The following is a 17,830-nucleotide window of genomic DNA, read 5'->3' on the forward strand; positions in this document are numbered from 1 at the left end:
AGGGCAATAACTCCACCCTACATCATAGATCTCATTAACGAACCTACGACACCGGTTGGAGGGTATCTATCATAAGCCTACAAAGGGCAGGTGGGAGTCTTACGACGCTAATGTGAAACCACTACCAACGTAATGCTGTGACAAGAGAGGATCGCAACCATGATCCGGTTTCCGAAGGTGAATAATAAATTTTTGGGTTCAATTTTTTTTCTTCTGTAAACCCTTTGGCCGTTTTTCTTCCTTTCAATGATGATCAGGTGAGCGCAACATCTTCTCTTGGGAGATACCTTTCAAAAAGTAGCAAACACAATTTAAATACAATTAACATTATTAATAATGGTTTAGAGACCACAACAGTGATGGATTTATTTTGATTGAAAAAAATGTCGTTTGTTGGTTCTTCATCTTCAAATTCCGAAAGCTCGGAAAACTCACACAAAAAATTACAGGATAATCTCGGAGCATCCACTTGGGCATTTATGCACACTGTGGCTGCACAATATCCAAAAAAACCATCTCCGATTCAACAACATCATATCAAACAATTATTTGTTAGAATTGCAGAGTTTTATCCTTGTCGATGGTGTGCCAAGGATTTTGCAGAAAGTATTAAGAAACATCCCATTCGGGCAGAAAGTCGAGAAGCGCTGAGTATATGGCTTTGTGAGAGACATAATGAAGTGAATGAGAAAATTGGAAAACCAATCGTACCTGATTGTAAAACAGCTTGGAAACGATGGATAGTGGAGGATGATGAAGAGGAAGAAAATACTGAACAAAAAGTGGAGACGGAACATAAAAAGCCGGATTTTGTTTCAAATGATTTTGATTGGCTAGATAACGTACAAAATCAAAATGATAATGGAGGAGATATTGATTTTGATACACCCTCAATGGATGATTTGATGAAAGATTGTAAATTTTGTGAAAATACGATGGGGAAAGAACGATACGACAAGCTTAAATCTCTACTAAACAAGCGGCCTTAACGCATATCATTTCAATTTTGAATAATATGTTTATTCCATAAAAAACAAAATCACCCTCTACTGGAAAATTCTTGATAAATTCCAACGCATAAATGCCAAGAAGAAACGTCACACGGTGCATTTTAAACCTTGTTTCCATTTAATTTTGAACATAGTGTTGATGATCGCATTTATTGAAACAAGTCAATACACATGTTCTTAAATATATTGACAATCATCATGCAAACTAAAGGAATGGAGCCCATCCATGAAACATGAGTGCCAAGTTCTCCAATGATGAGGCGTCTGCAATGAGCTTATTGACCTGTCCTTTGACACCAAACATGTAGCCTTCTTCCTGACCCAACAATTTTTCTCTCAATCTCAACAAGGCTCTCTCAGCATCTCTGTTATTCTTATTACCTTCCCCAGTATTTTGTGTTGGCATAATTCTCTTATCCTTACTTGTTTGATAATTCATTGCTTCGAGAGGAGACAATGCCCATTTATACAAAGGGTCACGTAAGAACACCTCAACCACCAGTGACAGCGCTTCCATATTATTTCGTAAGACATTCATGGTGGCATAGCAACTATTTTTAAAAGTGCCTTCTACTCCACACACTCCAAATCCATCAATAATATCTCGTGTTAATCGGAATGGAACAATCTCAGGAATTGGTAAATATTTTCCTTGTTCAAAACAAATTCCAAGATCAATATGAACAGCTTCTCCAGATTGTTGGTCAATTAAAATATTACTTGCATGACGATCACCCAAACCAATTACATAACCAACCATACTAATGGTTGCGACAGATTTTGTATAGGCCTGTCGTTTCTCAAACCAGTCACTTGGATTTGGAAACTGAGACAAGAAGAAATGATGGAAAACGGGCTTAAATTGTTCACAAATCTTCTTAAATTCTTGAATTCGAATGTCTGTTTTGGCTCGTTGCTTTTCTAGAGCTCCCATTCTAGATCTGCATTCATTATTCGAAATATCATTAGGTCTATACTTGGCATGAAGACAATTATTTGGATCTTCATTTGTTCCCACGAGAATGGTGGCCAATGGTTGAGTATTTTCAACAAATCCTAAAATACCGCTCGTGGGTGAAGTAGGAATAACCTTATAGGTTCGTACGAGTAGTTTTCTCTTTCTTGTATCTTTTTCTTTAGCAAGTAATTGATTTACAACTCCAAAGAGCTGTTCAATCACGTGATCTTGTCTCATATCATCATTGCCTTTCACAAGCTGTCTGTATTTAGATCCATTGGAAGCAATGCAAGTAATAATTTTTGGCAAGTTTAATCCACCTGCCAATGAGAAGGTATTAGCAAATCCCTGAATGCATGGTAAAGTTGGCATATTGTAGTCCCCAGAAGAAATGATGGGAATGTCAGCTGTCAAAACTGGAATGCTTAATGATGTGATTTTTGAAATTAATAATTGAGTGCTTAGTTTGTGGGATGAGGATTGATTTCTTTTTTGTTCTGGGCTTAATTCAAGAAATGCTAATTGAATAATTGCATCCATTAGAGTAGTATAGGATTGCACAATAGGATGAATATCTTTGGCAAGCCTTGAAATGATTTCACATGCTGACTTGATTTTAAGTGGATCTGGTTTGATTGGCGCTGCTTTTGTAATGATTTGATTTTTCTGATCTCCATTCTTAATTTGAATCAGAAGAGGCAAGGTATGATAAGGATGTGAAAGGGCAATTTTGTACAACAAGTGTTGAACTGCACTATTGAAACTATGAATAGGATCCTCGTAATAAGCTAATCGAGAAGCAATTTGATAAAACAGAGGAACAAACTTGTAGGGTGGAACAATAGCAGCGTTTTTCTGTGCACCCACGGTGGTCTGGTAAATATAATGGTTCACGGAAGGGTCATTGGAATTCGAGTACCAAATGTTCAAAATTCGAGGAATAATGACAAGATCATAATTATTGCTAAGAATGGTGGCACTGATAAAATTGGTGAGAACACCTTGTCGATATGTTTGTTTGCGAATAGTAATATTCTCTTGGTCCTTTTGATCGAGTTCAATAATTTTCTGCAAGTAACTTAATTTGGATTTAAAATCTTGTGGAATTTCCTTATCATTTCTAAACTCTTGTCTCTTTTTCATATATTGTGCAAGAAGAACCTTATTCTCTTCAAACAATTCTCTGTAACTCTTGCTCTCTTCACTATTTTCTTTTCTCTCAATATTTTGATAAGCTGAATCGTAGTATTTTCCAAGTTGATAGTAAGCTTTTGCTTTGTTGTCATGACGATGAATAGCTGTTGTAAGAAATTGTACAATGGTGTCATAGGTTTCTGTACTCGTTTCTCCAGACCATCGACCTAATAAATAAATGGCTTTGGTGTATAGTGCCTTTAACTTGACCACCAACTCTTTATCTGCCACTGGTTGTCGTTGTTTCTCCAACTCTTCAACTTTAGCGGCTCTTTGGACAAGAAACTTGAGAATTGATATGGCCTCAGTCTTGTCACCTTTCTTGTAGAGATTCTTTGCTTCTTGAATGATAAACAATGGAAGATCTTTGTTTGTAGTTGTTGTAAGTTGACTCACTAAATTTGTAGCCAGCTGATCTTGGCCTTCTTTTCTTGCAAGAGAGACGATAGCACATTGATGTTCCATTAAACCTTGCCCAAGATTAAGTATTTTGAAAATAGAGGTTCTTACATTGAGTACTGTTTCAACATTGAAGAATGAATCATTTCTTATTCCAATAGAACCCTTGAAAAGTGCCAAATCTTCGTCTTTTGGAATTCTTTCTACAATTTGTTTTCTGTCTGTCCATTTAATGTTCCATGCTTTTTCAAGTTCTGATAAACTTTGTAATTTTGCAAGAGTTGATTGCATGTTGGATGTTGAGTTGATAGATTGTGATAAATGTTTTCTATAAGTTTGTAATGTTAAATCAAAGTGAGAAGAGTCTCCTTTTGCAATTGAGTATAACAAATTGTAAATGGTTTCATTGAAACCTAAATGTATGGAAGGTGGATGCTTTTCTAAATTATCTAATGAAATAGTTTTCCACAGATTTTCAAAGTATTGCTCTCTAAGTTCAAGATTTTGCATCATTTCATCATGAGAAGAGCCTTTCATGATTATGGAGGAAATTCTATCGAGGCCAAGATTTTTCATGGAATCAAACACTCCAATGAGACTTTGTGGACGTCCTTCCAATACAGTGGAATCATAGAGTCCAAGGGCATTGGACCATTCTCCTTCCTTACTGCAAAGAAGAGTTTTTGATTCTATACCATAACTTTTAGTGACGCCATAAATACCATCAGGGTCATCAATCGCATTGTATAATGACAAAAGCAACTTCTGGGACTCCTCTGCTTGTTCTTCAAATTCCATTGGCTTTTTGTCAATGAGTGTCAACACATTGTCCTTTTCATAGAAGAATTCAGAAAACATGAGCGCTGAAAAATGCATGCCAGCCCTAGAGGCAGCTTTTGCAATGGTCAAGTAATCCATGCACAAGAAGCACTTCGAAGTGTTTGGTTTGAGCTTCTTTTTAGAGTTCATTGAAACAAATCTGTAATTTCTATGTAATAGATCGAGAGTATTCATCAGTAAAACAATGGTTTCCTTCTTTGAATATGCACTCTCAAACACATGCTTCTTCAAAAGAAGAGAAAGTGCTTTTGAAAACTCTTTTCCTCTTTCACCCAAAGAAATGTCAAACACGGCAAGCATAAATAAAAATTCTGCAAAAGCTGTCTTTTCTCCACACAACTCACTACAACGCACCAGAATTGGATCTGTGACTCCATTGCTCAGTAAGGACTTTGTCACAGCCCTAACCCATTCATCATGAGTCTTGTTACTAGTATCATACAGATTATCGCTCATTGGCTCGTATTGTGTACTGGATGATGTTGAAGCTTTTTGGGCGAGCACATGTGGCAAAAGCACAAAAGGATCTGTGTTGTTGATAAATGGCTCTAAGCAAGACTGAGTAGCAGCATCAATAAACCGCGAGCAAATCTCTTTTCCTTCTTTTGTTTGCAAAATATTGTTAATGGTATTGGACGCCACTTTGATAATATTAATGTCTGGGTCTGTCAAATAGGAGCAGATGAATGAAAATATTTTCATTTTAGAATTGATAATTATTTCTGTTTGACGCTGAGGTGAATTCTTATTGATATCTATTTCATCTACAAGACTCTTGTCATGCATTTTCAGTCTGTCAATATTTTGAATAAGTCCAACTTCTCCCAGAGCAATTACAGCTTCCTCTTTCCATTCTACGGGATAATCCCCTGAGCATATGTTATACAATTTTGAAATTAATTTTGTTACAAGCCAGTCCCCTTGTTGTGAAATTTGATTGTTTTGATTCAATACGTCTAAAATGTATTTTCTGTTTTCTCTCAGAGCCTTTGAAATATGCCTAATTGAGAATACGGAAATGTTTTCACTTCTAATGAAATTATCCATTTGTACTGATACTTGTAATGTTTGACCTTGAATCTTGACATGCATTTCATTGAGCTGATTGAAAATAGGCAAATTAGGAAAAGGTTCCAAGTTTTTGAGGATATCCGCAAGGTTTTGAGAGCGAAACAATAATTCCAAGATTATATTGGGCAAACTTGTTGGACACCCACTTGTGATTAGATCTACCATTTTGTTCCGTATCTTTGGAATGGATTTATAGAGTTCCATCTTGGCCTCATTGTTGGTCGTGTTCAAATGGTGTACTAGTATGACCTGAAGCAATGAGCAAGTTTTTTCTACCGCTTTTGGAAACTCAATTTCAGTGCTGCTGAGTAGCATATTAATTAATGTTCGAAAAACGAAAGGGCTATAAATGTTTGCTCCTAAAAATTCGTCTATAAACGTCTTCAATATGAAAAATCTTCGATCGATAGGATAAGCTTTGGATGTGATTAGTTCATACAAGTTCAGTAAAATTATGTGAATTCTGGGTTTTGAGGCTTTCAAAAACTTTTCAAGATTCAAATTTTCTTTTGGTGATAAAAGTTTAGCTAAACTCTCAACACCTTTCTTAATGATTGAACTGGAAAAGCACAATGTGTTATCGGCATTGTCTGACATCAACAATAAAAGCTCTATTACTATATCAGTAATTGAATTGGAAGATCGAAGAATGGCATCCATTGATGCGCCAAGAATTCCTCTTAACTTCGTTTCTATTAACACTTTACCCCTGTTCGAGTCCATAGTGTAAATGGCATAACAATAGGAGAAAATGTAGCAGAAATATTTAGAAATGCCATCTTTTAAATTCATGTTCATGCTCGAGCAAAGCGTTTCTAAAAGTCCTTTATCCTCAGAATGAACAAATACAATAGGGAATATATCTTGGGCATTGGTCTGAACAAGGTCAGACAGTGATGAATAGCCAAGCAAATCTAAAGGCATGTTATCAATGTTCTTGTTTGATTTCATCCACTCTAAAATGAAATATCTGCAATTATTCATAAATAATTGATTAATGTCAGAAAATTGGAGGTTATTGGAGAGGTATGTTAATGATTGCTTTGCAAAATATCTGTCAACAAAGGAATCATTGGAATAATAATTCATAATTTTGAAAATAGTGTTTAGAGGGTAATCGGTATTGGATGCCAGACAGGTTAAAGTCAATAAAGCGCTCCTAACCATCCCAACTTCGCTTGAATTTTCAATTAATCTGTACAATAACTTTTCAATGGTTTCTTTTTCTAGATACTTCTGAAAGACCGCACAATTTTTAGAAATTTCCAATCTTGCCATAAAGTTGTTTTCTTCCAAAAATTTGAGAGCCAGTTCTGCGATACTTGTCATGTTTGGTAATTTTCCAGAAATCGCAGCTCGAACAATACACTTGGAAAGCTCAATACTGGAAGAAGTGCTGAAAAACCCTTTTTCATAGATGCTGGTTAATGATATCAATAAGTCATCCCATTCTGAAACGATATCACTGTGCAAATACAAATGCTGATCAAGAGATTGTAGCAGTCTAAGTACAGCAGTCCAACTTTTGTTATCGCCAATCTCTCTTGGTATCTTCTCTAATGCAATTCTGGCAAGTTGTTCATCACCAGCATGAAACAGTAGGTCACAAATTTCAAACTTTGGAAATACTTCACTTGACTTGTCAAATAACTCCAATAATGTCTTGGTTATGGTTTCCTTAAGAGAAGATGTGACATCTCTGATAGAATACTGCAAAATTTTGATTATAGAAGAAACGAGCTTTCTGCTAAATTTTTTGTCTTCTGGTTTTTTAAGAGAGGTAGAGCCATTCTCCTCGTCATCGTCGTCCAACATGACAATGTCATCATGCTGAGAGCTGTGTTTGAGAATAGAAACAGAATGTTGGTTCAACCTCTCAATCGCTTCGGACACCAGAGTAAGAAGTACGTCAGAGGAAAGTTTTGACCATTCGTAAACAATCTGATCTTGTTCTTTGATTAGTAACAAAACATCCTTAATAGGAAGTTGTGACAGCTTTTCGGTAAGAGAAGCCCACAATGGAGCTCCCATACCAAACTTGAATGCCTCCTTTAAATTCACTATCAATGTTAACTGAATGTCTAGATAATACTTATAAAACACTCGATTTTCAGTGAAAAATCGATTCTCTAAAATCATACTCAAGAAAGTGTTCACAATGTCTATCAGCTTGCAAAGTTTGCAACAAATGCTCTCCTTTGATTCCTGAGAAACAATTTTCAGATCTTCCTTTAGAATTAAGTTGAATACTTCAAGAAGTCGCTCCATACTCTCACTCTCAACAAACAAGCTTGTCATATCATTCTTCGTAAATAGTGTGACACTATCGGTGGCAGAGGAATAGAGTTCTTTTTGCATCTCTCGCAAGCAATACAACGCACGCGGTGATTTGTAGTCGTTGAGATAAATATCATACATATATTTCTTGAAGTGATCATAACGGTCACTATTTCCAGTTATAATGAGATTCGAGAGAACAAAGGAAATGCATTTGCAGTCTTTTTCCACAGCATCTGTGAGAGTGAACGCTTTTCCAATCCACTTGAATATTGATGGTTTATCGTTGAATAAAAGGAGTTTTTTCTTTGTTTGATGCAAATGATAGAGGCATAAAAGTAAATGCAAGGACTCGGCGCAAACAAACTCACTCGTTTTGAAATATTTTGAGCTTAGCACTTGTAAATTAAAGTCTGTTTCATAAGCTATCTTGTTGTCAACCTTTTCTAATATGATGGCAAGTAGGGAAAATACTTCCCTCAAAAGATAGCTGCACTCTGTCTTTACAAGTTGAATAAGTAGAGATAACAGCTCGCCGTTCCAAGAGGAGTTCGAAATGTTATCATTTTTCAGAATAAAGTATCTAAAAATCTTCAGGATATGAGTATGTACATCATCTACAACTTTTCTGTACAGACGAAATGCAATCATAATAACACTAGATCAAAGACAAATACCTCGACAAGTGCCAAACATACCTTTCTCTCATGATATAAAATAGCCTGCTGGTTAATGATTCAAAGATTCCACAAAAATGAGCAAAATATCTGTTAATTGAGGTGTATAGTAACCTTATCCAATTTGATAATTCTTCCTTATCTAAAAGTAGATCGTTACTGACAACAGAAACAATTTCTTCCTTTACAGAAAACATTTTTCTCTTCTTTCTAGATCCTGGAGATTCCTCAACTTCTCGTGGATTCTGTGGAGGCGAGTCTGAATCCTCTTTGGTGTCCTGTAAGAGCATTACTTGGTAGAAGCAATCGGTACAAAATTCAAAATAAATATCTCTGTTCTTTCTTTTGATATCAACTTCTAATGTACTTAAATTCTTGATATTGAATGAAAAGAATCTGGTTTGATTAAGACTATCTTTGAGGACTGAATATATTTTCATTAAATTGTCTTTTTCAAAAACAACATCTTCGTCGTGATATCTGAGATTTAAAATAGTGTGTAAAAATTTAAAAATCTCAATCTAAAATATTTGGTATATAATGAACATGAATCATTTTGTGTAAATTTTCATTATCTTACCTTCAAGTGTTCGCTATTGGTTTGCAAATAAATATCCAATAAAGATGAGCAGATGATATTTGCAAGTTTTCGTAACACAACACTCTTATTGAGCGCTTGCTTTTCACAAAAAGTGTTCAAAGTTTCTATGATGTGAAGTTGCACTTTTTCATAGTTGTTGTTTTTGCTTTTGAAATAAGCTTCAAAAAGTGCCAAGATCTTTTCAATTTGATCTTTGCTAAATTCTCGTGAATATTCTTGGACTAGAAGTGGCAAACAAGATGCATAATGGGCAGCATCTGTTTGACTTGAAGAGCATGCAATCAATAAATCCCCAAAAGTTTGTAAAAGCTCATCAAATAGATCACTTGTAATCTTGGAAGAATATTTTCGAATTCGAAGCATTCCTTTCAGTATGTCACAGCTAGCTGAACCAAAAGTATATCTTCTGTCGGAGTCATCGTTGGTGCTTTCTCCGTCATAATTTAAATTTGAAAGAATAAATTGTACAATTTCTTTGATCGTCTTTGCTTGAATGAGATATGGTCTTGCATTATCAGCATTGTCAACTGCAACCAAATGCATATATATTCAATTTACAAAATTATTTTAGTTCGAAATGCACAATGTGATGATGAACATACCTTCTGGGTCATCACTCAAGCTAAATTCAATGAGAGTCAATAAGATTTGCTTTGTGGGAAGAGCCACATCGTTTTTCAGAGTATTAGTTTTTTTGTTCGATTTTGCTTTAATTTCTGTCTCTATGCAGGGAAGAAGATGTTGTTTAATGATGGCGCTCCATTGTTTATCATCTTTCAAAAATAATGTTCATAAAAGCCTTGATGATCTGGATTTTCTTCAACTTACCTAAAATCGTTAAATTATTCCGATTGCTTGAGACGAAATCTCTTAATTCCGTAATACCTCTCTATATTCAAATGTACATTGGCCAAACACGTAAATTGTCATCATCGAATGTAATTATGATCGGATTGTTCAAATCAACAATGATTGTTCAATTTAATCTCATATATTATATGCATGTAACAATAACACTATTCTACCAACCTTTCTTTCAGTGATCTTTGATGATCCCAAATTGTCCACGATGGTTTTAATGACCGATGAAGACATTTTTTTCTAATATTTTCTTGATTCGACTTTTTAAAGGAAAGTAAAGAGAAAACAAGCACCTTTTCAAACAATAGACAAAAAATCAAAGGGAAGAGTAGCACGATAAAGTTCGAAATGAAAACGACAAACATGAAGCGCTCATCTATAAATGGATTTTGGAAATCAAAGCAATTCTTTTGCTCCAGATTCAATAAAATTACAAAAAAAGAAAAAAATGTCTTCATCATCATCACAACAGCAAACACCTCTCTCGACAAAACCAAAAGTCGACCCGAATGGAAAATATTATGAATGGTTGGGAATTGAGAATTGGCAAGAGGCAACAGCGGAAACTATTCAAAAGGCTTTTCGTAAGAAAGCTTCTCAATACCATCCCGATAGAGTTTCCGATGAAAACAAAAAGAAAGAATATGAACATTTATTTTCTAAAATAACAGAAGCGAATACCATTTTGAAAGATCCTGAATTAAAGTCAAAGTATGATTTAATTTTGAAACAGGCTGAGTATAAAGAAAGACAACAGAAAGAGATGGATGCCAAGACCAAAGATTTGCGAGAGTCGTTGGAATTACGTGAAAAATTGGCACAACAAAATAAGTTGAAGAAGGAAAAATCGGATCAAGTATTACTGAACAAGGAAATGGCTTATCTAATTAAAGAAAGCGGAGGATACGATATGTTACATCAAGTGCAAGAAAAAAGGAGAGAACGAGAAAAAAAACAAAAAAACAAGAATGGCAACTCAAATTCTTGTCAAGTAATTGTAAAATGGAAGAAAACTCAGGATGTGACAGAGGACTCTTTGAAAGTATTATTCAGTCGTCTCTTTGGTCCTATTAATATCATGATATTCAAAGAACCAAAAAGAAGGTGTGTCATTTCTTTTGAAAGTTCATCAAGCGCTCAAAAAGCCGCAAACTATGACTGGAAAGAACATACACAATACAAGTTTAAGGTGAAAATGGCAGGCTCTGAAGATAGTGAAACTAAGAAACGAGAATTAAGCACCCCAACTAGATCCACCAGCGATGAGAATAATGACAATGTAACACCAGAAGAGGACAACCAAAATTATGATCTGAATTTGAGACTCATGCGTTTAGCTGCAAAAAAGCAAAAAACAAGTTAACTATTTATTCGTGTCGTCACTTCCATGTAACGAAGATGGCTGAATATCGTAGTCTCTCGATAGGGCTTCAAGCATTTGCCTTCCATAATCCTTTTCAATGAGAGAACGTTGAGAGTGAACTTGTTTCTTGGATAAGAATTAACTTACCTTGGATTGCATGACACCATCCACATCTCGGTCTGGCCTTTCCAACAACTCATTGTAGTATTTAATAGCACCTTCAACACTACCGTTTCTATGATGAATGATTCCCAATACAAGTAACACATGTTCATGACCAGGACATTCAGTGTCCAATAAATTGAGCAGACCTTTCACACATTCATCAAATTTGGTGTTATCCTTCATGAAAGTGTCTAGATAGTGTGTTGCTAATGTGTTTCCTTTTTGTCTCAACGTATTATCTCTCAAATCATAATTATATTTCAGTGCCTTATCAAACTCTGCTACTGCTTCTGGGATTTGTTTTTTGGTTGCATAAATGCAAGCACAAAGATGATGAAGCAAGCCATGGTCAGTATCGGTAAAAACACTATCATTGCATTGTGTCATCAACTGCTCGCACAACTGTACGTTTGACAAGCTTGTCTCTAAATTTCCTTTCGAGTAATGTAGTGACGCAATTCGATAATACAATTTGTACACTGACAGATCGTCACGAATTTTGTTCGTTACAATATTTTCAATAGACTCTGTCAACATTCGAATGCAATAATCATAGAGGTCTGTTTGCTTTACATCTTCAGCTGCTTTTGCATATGCCAATCGATATTCAATGTTCGATGGATCACTCTTTAATTTTTCAGAGGCATTAATCAAATCGTTCAATTTAAGTGTGGATTCTACAGAGTTGAGTGCTGAGCTCTTTTCCGTGCTCACTACAAATTTTCCTTGTTCCTATAGTGTATTGAATTATTGCAATATTTGTGCAGTAAAAATTATTAAATGCATATGAATGGAATATATTCCATCAATTAAATTTCCCAAATATCAAGTATTCAATAATTATCGTATGAAACTCATGTGTGTCTCAAGACTCAATATGAATACCTACATATCCCTCAATAATTGAAAGAACCAAATCCAATACTTCCACTTTTACATCCATTGGCAAATAAGCATTCTCTCCATCCGTTCTAAATCCTGAATGAAGCAATAAATCAAAGGCTCCAGGTACATAAATGATCTTTTCCGAAAACTTTTGGTTGGACATTTTGATTTTCCGATACTTTTCATCAAAAAAGTTTTTAATAATATTCATCATGATGTTCTTCACAAGAGTCAAGGAATCCTTTTTTTGAGAAAGACTCGGATTTAATTTGAATGTTTGATGGACTTTGTGAGAGACAAAAGCAGCCACATTCTCTGAGAGCGAATTGGAAATCATTTTTTTTCTTTTTTTTTTTGAATTTCCTTGTTTGCTTGGTGATGACTTCTTTCATCATCATTTTTGGAAAAAGAGAAGGATCAATGAAATCAGTGAAAACAACATTGAAGGAAAACAGTTTCTGCAAAAAATCAGAATCTGCTGCAACGGGTTGTTCTTATTGATTTATAAGGAAATTGCTGACCTGGTGGTGTATTATTGAAATAGTGGTCATACGTCGTTACAAAGGTTGAGATACTTAAACACAACTTGCAGTTCCACATCTGAATGACAATTTTGAACAGATCCAAAAAATTTCATGAAAAACGATCAATATTCACACACAATTAGTGTTAATCACAACTGTCAGTTGTGACATTTCTCTTTGTGAAATAAAAACTTCTTATTCAACGTCAATACCAATCGATTGTAATTGATCCTCAACCAAGGTGTGCATTCTTCTGAATGTTGTTTGATGTTTCTTCTTTCTCTTTGGTTTGTCCTTGTCACTTCTTTGTGTGACATTTCTTGTTTTGATTTTTGAAACTACTGGAGAAGTTGGAGTTTCAACTGGGGTAAGAGTAAATGTTGCTTCAACTGTGGCAGTTTCATCTTCGTCATCATCGGATGACACAATTACTTGTTTGAGTACAATTTTTGAAGTAGTCTTTGTTGAGGAGTTCTTTGTTTGTGGCTTGACATTGGAAAGTGAGATTTCTTGATCGGAACCATCAGAGTCTGAATCAAGAATTCTTCGAGAGGATGCCGAGGATTGAAGAGAAGCTTTGGATGACGAATGGGATAAATTTGAAGCGCTAGATTTTTTTTGAGTATTGGAATTCACACGAGAGGATACTTCGTCACCGCTTGAAACCTCATCCTCTTCACTGGTACTGTCATATTTAAGTTTGACACTTTCTGTGTGATTAATTAGATCGTCTAAATCATCCAAATCATCAGATTCACGAACAGTTGCATTATTTCTCTTCACTGAAAAAGAATCCTTAATCATAATTTCCATGGCATGATCTCCATCAACCACATCATGTTCAATGACAAGTTGATCTTTCTTTGCCTTTTTTTGATTCTTTTGCTTGTCAAGTTTGATGTCGTCAATTTTGTAAGGTTGTTCATTACTATTCGCAGGAGGAGAGCTAGCAGAAGGGCTACTACCACTCGAGTCTACATTAGATAAAAGAGATGCTTTTCCAGGAATGCCAACAGCTCCATTTGAACTTGACGAAGATGGTGACGATGGTGTCAACAATGAAATTTTTTTCTCATCATTCATTATTCCCAATATTTTCATACCTTCTGGATACATGAGTGAGACACGAGTATTATTTAAATCTTCATGTTCACCTAAACTCGAGCCACGTGTATTCGTGATTTTTCCTTCTTGAAATAGACTTTTCAATCTCTCAACTGGATTAATGTTGCCGTCAGAGACAGGTCCTTCCTCGAGTCGATCCAAAAATTGATTTCGACATCGGTGGAATGAGAGACTTTTCCACATCATGGGTGAATGAGGAGAAACCTGTTCTCCTAAAATTTCATTTGCCCTTTCTTTCTTGGCCTCTTTGATTTTGTTGATAATCAGTTGATGAATTGCAATAGATTTCTTTTGAATAAGTTCTCCCTCATTGAGAACCTTAGTGACGTTGTTGATGGCTTCAATCCATTCTTCTCGATCTTTTTCAGTTTCTGCCAAGAAAAAGTATTGTCTTCCGACGGTGTGTAAAGTAATCCCACATTTTGTGTTTTTGGTTTGTTCTACTCGAGTGCCTTTTAAATCAATCGAGTCAATTGGTTCCATTTCTTTTTCACTCTTATAATAGGAGAGAGTACTATCTTTTAGCACAAAAAATCTTGTTTTGATACTCTTAAAACTGCCTCCTTGTTTTTTCAAAATTCCCTTCTTTTCAACTCTCTTTGCTTGATCGCCACGAAGGAAATTTCTTGGATCATTGTACACTTTCTTTAAATTAGCATAATACACACTGGCACGAAGAGCATAAACCCATTCATTGACCTCTTCTTCTAAATCACAAAACATGTAGTAATTTCTGTTTTTTGTGACAACTGCAAAACAATTCTTTTTTCCGATTTGAAATTCATCGACAAACATGACCAAACTGTCAATTTCAATTTTCACACTTCCTGCAGGATATGAATCGGTTTGACTCTTGTAATAGGAAAGAGTGTCATCATGGAGAACAAACCATCTCTTTTTCCAATTCTTTCTTTTTGCTCCTTGTTTTGTGATGTGACCCTTTTTACTGGTCAAAGAAATGTCAAATTCTCGTTCGAGTTTGAAATCTGAATTTTCCATAGATGGAATGTATGCTTTTTTGATGTACTTGTCTGTGATGAATTTTTTCCGAAAGGAACTGTTGGAATGTTGTTTGGGAATGTATTTGCAATGTGTTTGATTTATATGTTGCATTACATTCATCGTGGTTGTTGTTGTTGTTATTGACATGGTGGCCACAGTGAGTAGGTAACGAGTGTGGTTGTTGTCGTTGTTTTTCGAACGCATCCACGCAGTAGTTTGTGTGATATGACAATCAGAGAAGAAGGGATAACAAAGAACCCGAGGATGTTCAGTCGTGATTGTACACGCAGTAATGACAGATGATTGATGAATGAGAGCATCATCATGATGTCCGCGAAAATAAAATTGAATGTTGTTGTGTGTTAGATCAATGTCATACATTACATTTAAAATATCAAAAGATCCATAAAATTTGATAATATTTGTTGAAAGTACCATCAGCGTTCAAATGAGAGACATGATGAGACAACAAATGTTCAACAAATTTTACATACTACTTGTCGTGTGCTGAAGGTTTTTCGAACGGAAATAAATTACACTCCCAATAAGCATTAGCCTCTACATTTCCAACCTGACTCATAATTTCATATTGTTCTTCATCATTCCATTCATCGAGCTCGACACTTTTGACTTTTGACACATGAGTTCCTAAACTTCGATGTACACCCGAACAATTGATACAAACAAAAACTCCCAAATTCGTAGATGCCCATGCTGTTTCTGTTGCCAAGCAATCAGCACAATACTTGTTTTCTGATTTGTTTTTTATCGCGATGATTTCTTGTTTGAAGTTTTTTGTCGTTGCTGGCACGACAGGGCTGTTTGTTCGTGACATTGTTGAAAGTTTTTTTTGGGCTGACAAGTCCTTTCAAAGCGAGTGACAGTACTGTCGTGCGTGCGATGAGGCTTGATCTCATTTCTTATCGCCCAATAAATTTTCCTCCATGAGATGATGATGATATTACACTCATCCAGACTCTGTTATTTCTTGATGGAAAGAAGAAGAAGAGGTGAACCTGAACATGATGACGCACCACGTGGGGTTCATGGGTTCATCCTCATGTGGTTGATCAGAGGTGTAAAAAGTTCCCTCCCAAGAAAACCGTTATGAAATTTTTGAAAAATGAAATGCATCAACTTGCTTGCCCTCTGCGAGGGATGGATCAATCATCACCACCACAACCTTCTTCCGAGAGAATGTAAAATACTGGTGGATTATATCATCAAGATTCGATTGGGAAGTCTTTCCGTGTGCTCTTCTATCTCATGTTGGCACCACATGAAGAAGATTTATCAATCTCTCACAAGATATGCCAAAGGGAAAAGCCATCGTTGGATGAGAAGGATCTCATTGATCATCATTGCTATTATAGTGGTATTTTCAGCTTCGGGTTATATGTTCATCAGGTGGATTCTTCTCTTCTTTTCATCTCAACCGAACAAATCAACAACAAGCCTTGAGGAATTAGATGATAATGCCTTACCTCATGATGATGATGACAATTCATCAATTCAACAAGATTCTAATACTCCCCCTCTCCATCATTCCCCAAAAGATTGTATCCTGTTTTTAGATCAAGTGAAAGCACATTTACAAACAAGCATTATGAATGAATTCTTTTCGTCTCCGATCGGAGGCGATGAATGGCCATGGAACCAACAAAACCAACATCATCTCATGAGAGCGGTAGTAAGTGTGGTCCAGGTGTTTTGCTTGGCCAATATGATGAGCCGCATCCTTTCCTCGTGCTTGTGCAACAACAACAGCACGATGGATAAAGTTTTGGATGAAGTAGAGCACACGTTTTCTGACCTTGTGATTGCCAGATGTGTTCAACAGATGTAAGTAGAGTAGTAGTAGTAGCGATAGAAAAGGCTTTTCAAACCTCATCAACTCATAATCACTTACAAACCGAACGATATAGCAAAACTCCTGGTGTGCTTCATCTCCCAGATCCTTTGTGGACCCGACGACGAATGGAGTACTTTTCATCACCTCCACTCATGGTCACTGGTCATAATCATTTAGAGGATGTTCTAAGGAGTATTCGAATTGAGTATGAAAATAATACGACCGGTCAACAATTCTCACCGTGCTCACTGCTTTTCGATTCTCTCTCACAAGGTTTGTTAAGCCTCTCTTCCTTCAAACCAATATTCGAACATCTTGGATCGAATCGTATTGAGGAGATTTGGTTGCAATATTGTAATGCATGTTTTGATTTACTGGTTTCCAATGTAAGAAATTCTACATCGCCCGTGCTTCTCAAAAGAGAGCTTGAAGAAAAGATGTTGTGCAAAAGTAGCTGCATCGAAGGTACAATGAATAGGTTCATCTATGAAGAGCTTTTAGATGATTTGCCATGCTTCGTGAAACTTGATATGGAGCTGAACGTTTAATTTATTAACTTCAAAAGCATAACCAAGGTTAAGACATAATATTCAATACCTTAGTGAATCCGAGCATTGATATTCGTTTGAACATACAAGAAATCGCCTTTTGCTAAATTCTTTTGCATGCGGGACGTGTTTTGTTTCATGGAAACCGCCAGCGAGTCCAACAACCTTCCAATAGTATCAACCGATGTGGAATTGGATGATCGTATTGGGCTAGTGTTGAGGCCTTTGCCACAATTTGCCTGGTTTATGCATGTAGGATGTTGGTTCATTGGGTTTGTTGTTTCTAACCTAAAAAGGGTTATTGGGTTTGTTGTTCTTTCGAATTTTTTTTATTGAGGTTGGAAACTATCAATTTTTTGATGAAAGCGGCCCAATGGATTTGCTTCGCTCCATAACAATAAACCATTCATTCAATCGTAGTTTTCGAATTCATTCATTTGTTGATCTCTCAGATCGTAATTGATACCTCTAGGAAGAA

At 35.8% G+C, this 17,830-nt stretch overlaps 6 protein-coding genes across 6 annotated transcripts; 3 read left to right on the forward strand and 3 right to left on the reverse strand.

Annotated features, from left to right (window-relative positions):
- Positions 1-383: 383 nt before the first annotated feature.
- On the forward strand, positions 384-989 carry FDP41_008939 (uncharacterized protein; the record flags this gene model as incomplete). Its single annotated transcript, XM_044712844.1, has 1 exon — positions 384-989. The coding sequence occupies one exon, from the start codon at positions 384-386 to the stop codon at positions 987-989; it is 606 nt and encodes a 201-aa protein (XP_044557404.1).
- A 226-nt stretch (positions 990-1,215) lies between these two features.
- FDP41_008940 (uncharacterized protein) lies at positions 1,216-10,122 on the reverse strand (the record flags this gene model as incomplete). The annotated part of the gene is made up of 6 exons (XM_044712846.1): positions 1,216-8,377; positions 8,448-8,947; positions 9,007-9,554; positions 9,630-9,800; positions 9,856-9,916; positions 10,057-10,122. 6 exons carry the CDS (start codon positions 10,120-10,122, stop codon positions 1,216-1,218), a joined length of 8,508 nt encoding a protein of 2,835 aa, XP_044557405.1.
- Positions 10,123-10,336: 214 nt separating this feature from the next.
- On the forward strand, positions 10,337-11,251 carry FDP41_008941 (uncharacterized protein; the record flags this gene model as incomplete). The annotated part of the gene is made up of 1 exon (XM_044712847.1): positions 10,337-11,251. The coding sequence occupies one exon, from the start codon at positions 10,337-10,339 to the stop codon at positions 11,249-11,251; it is 915 nt and encodes a 304-aa protein (XP_044557406.1).
- Positions 11,252-11,389: 138 nt separating this feature from the next.
- FDP41_008942 (uncharacterized protein) lies at positions 11,390-12,638 on the reverse strand (the record flags this gene model as incomplete). The annotated part of the gene is made up of 2 exons (XM_044712848.1): positions 11,390-12,148; positions 12,306-12,638. The coding sequence occupies 2 exons, from the start codon at positions 12,636-12,638 to the stop codon at positions 11,390-11,392; spliced, it is 1,092 nt and encodes a 363-aa protein (XP_044557407.1).
- Positions 12,639-13,020: 382 nt separating this feature from the next.
- FDP41_008943 (uncharacterized protein) lies at positions 13,021-15,787 on the reverse strand (the record flags this gene model as incomplete). Its single annotated transcript, XM_044712849.1, has 2 exons — positions 13,021-15,007; positions 15,447-15,787. The coding sequence occupies 2 exons, from the start codon at positions 15,785-15,787 to the stop codon at positions 13,021-13,023; spliced, it is 2,328 nt and encodes a 775-aa protein (XP_044557408.1).
- A 561-nt stretch (positions 15,788-16,348) lies between these two features.
- On the forward strand, positions 16,349-17,352 carry FDP41_008944 (uncharacterized protein; the record flags this gene model as incomplete). The annotated part of the gene is made up of 2 exons (XM_044712850.1): positions 16,349-16,794; positions 16,878-17,352. 2 exons carry the CDS (start codon positions 16,349-16,351, stop codon positions 17,350-17,352), a joined length of 921 nt encoding a protein of 306 aa, XP_044557409.1.
- Between the last annotated feature and the right edge of the window lie 478 nt (positions 17,353-17,830).

This window comes from Naegleria fowleri (assembly GCF_008403515.1).
Source record: "Naegleria fowleri strain ATCC 30894 chromosome Unknown tig66, whole genome shotgun sequence".
Classification (NCBI taxonomy): domain Eukaryota; phylum Heterolobosea; class Eutetramitea; order Acrasida; family Naegleriidae; genus Naegleria; species Naegleria fowleri.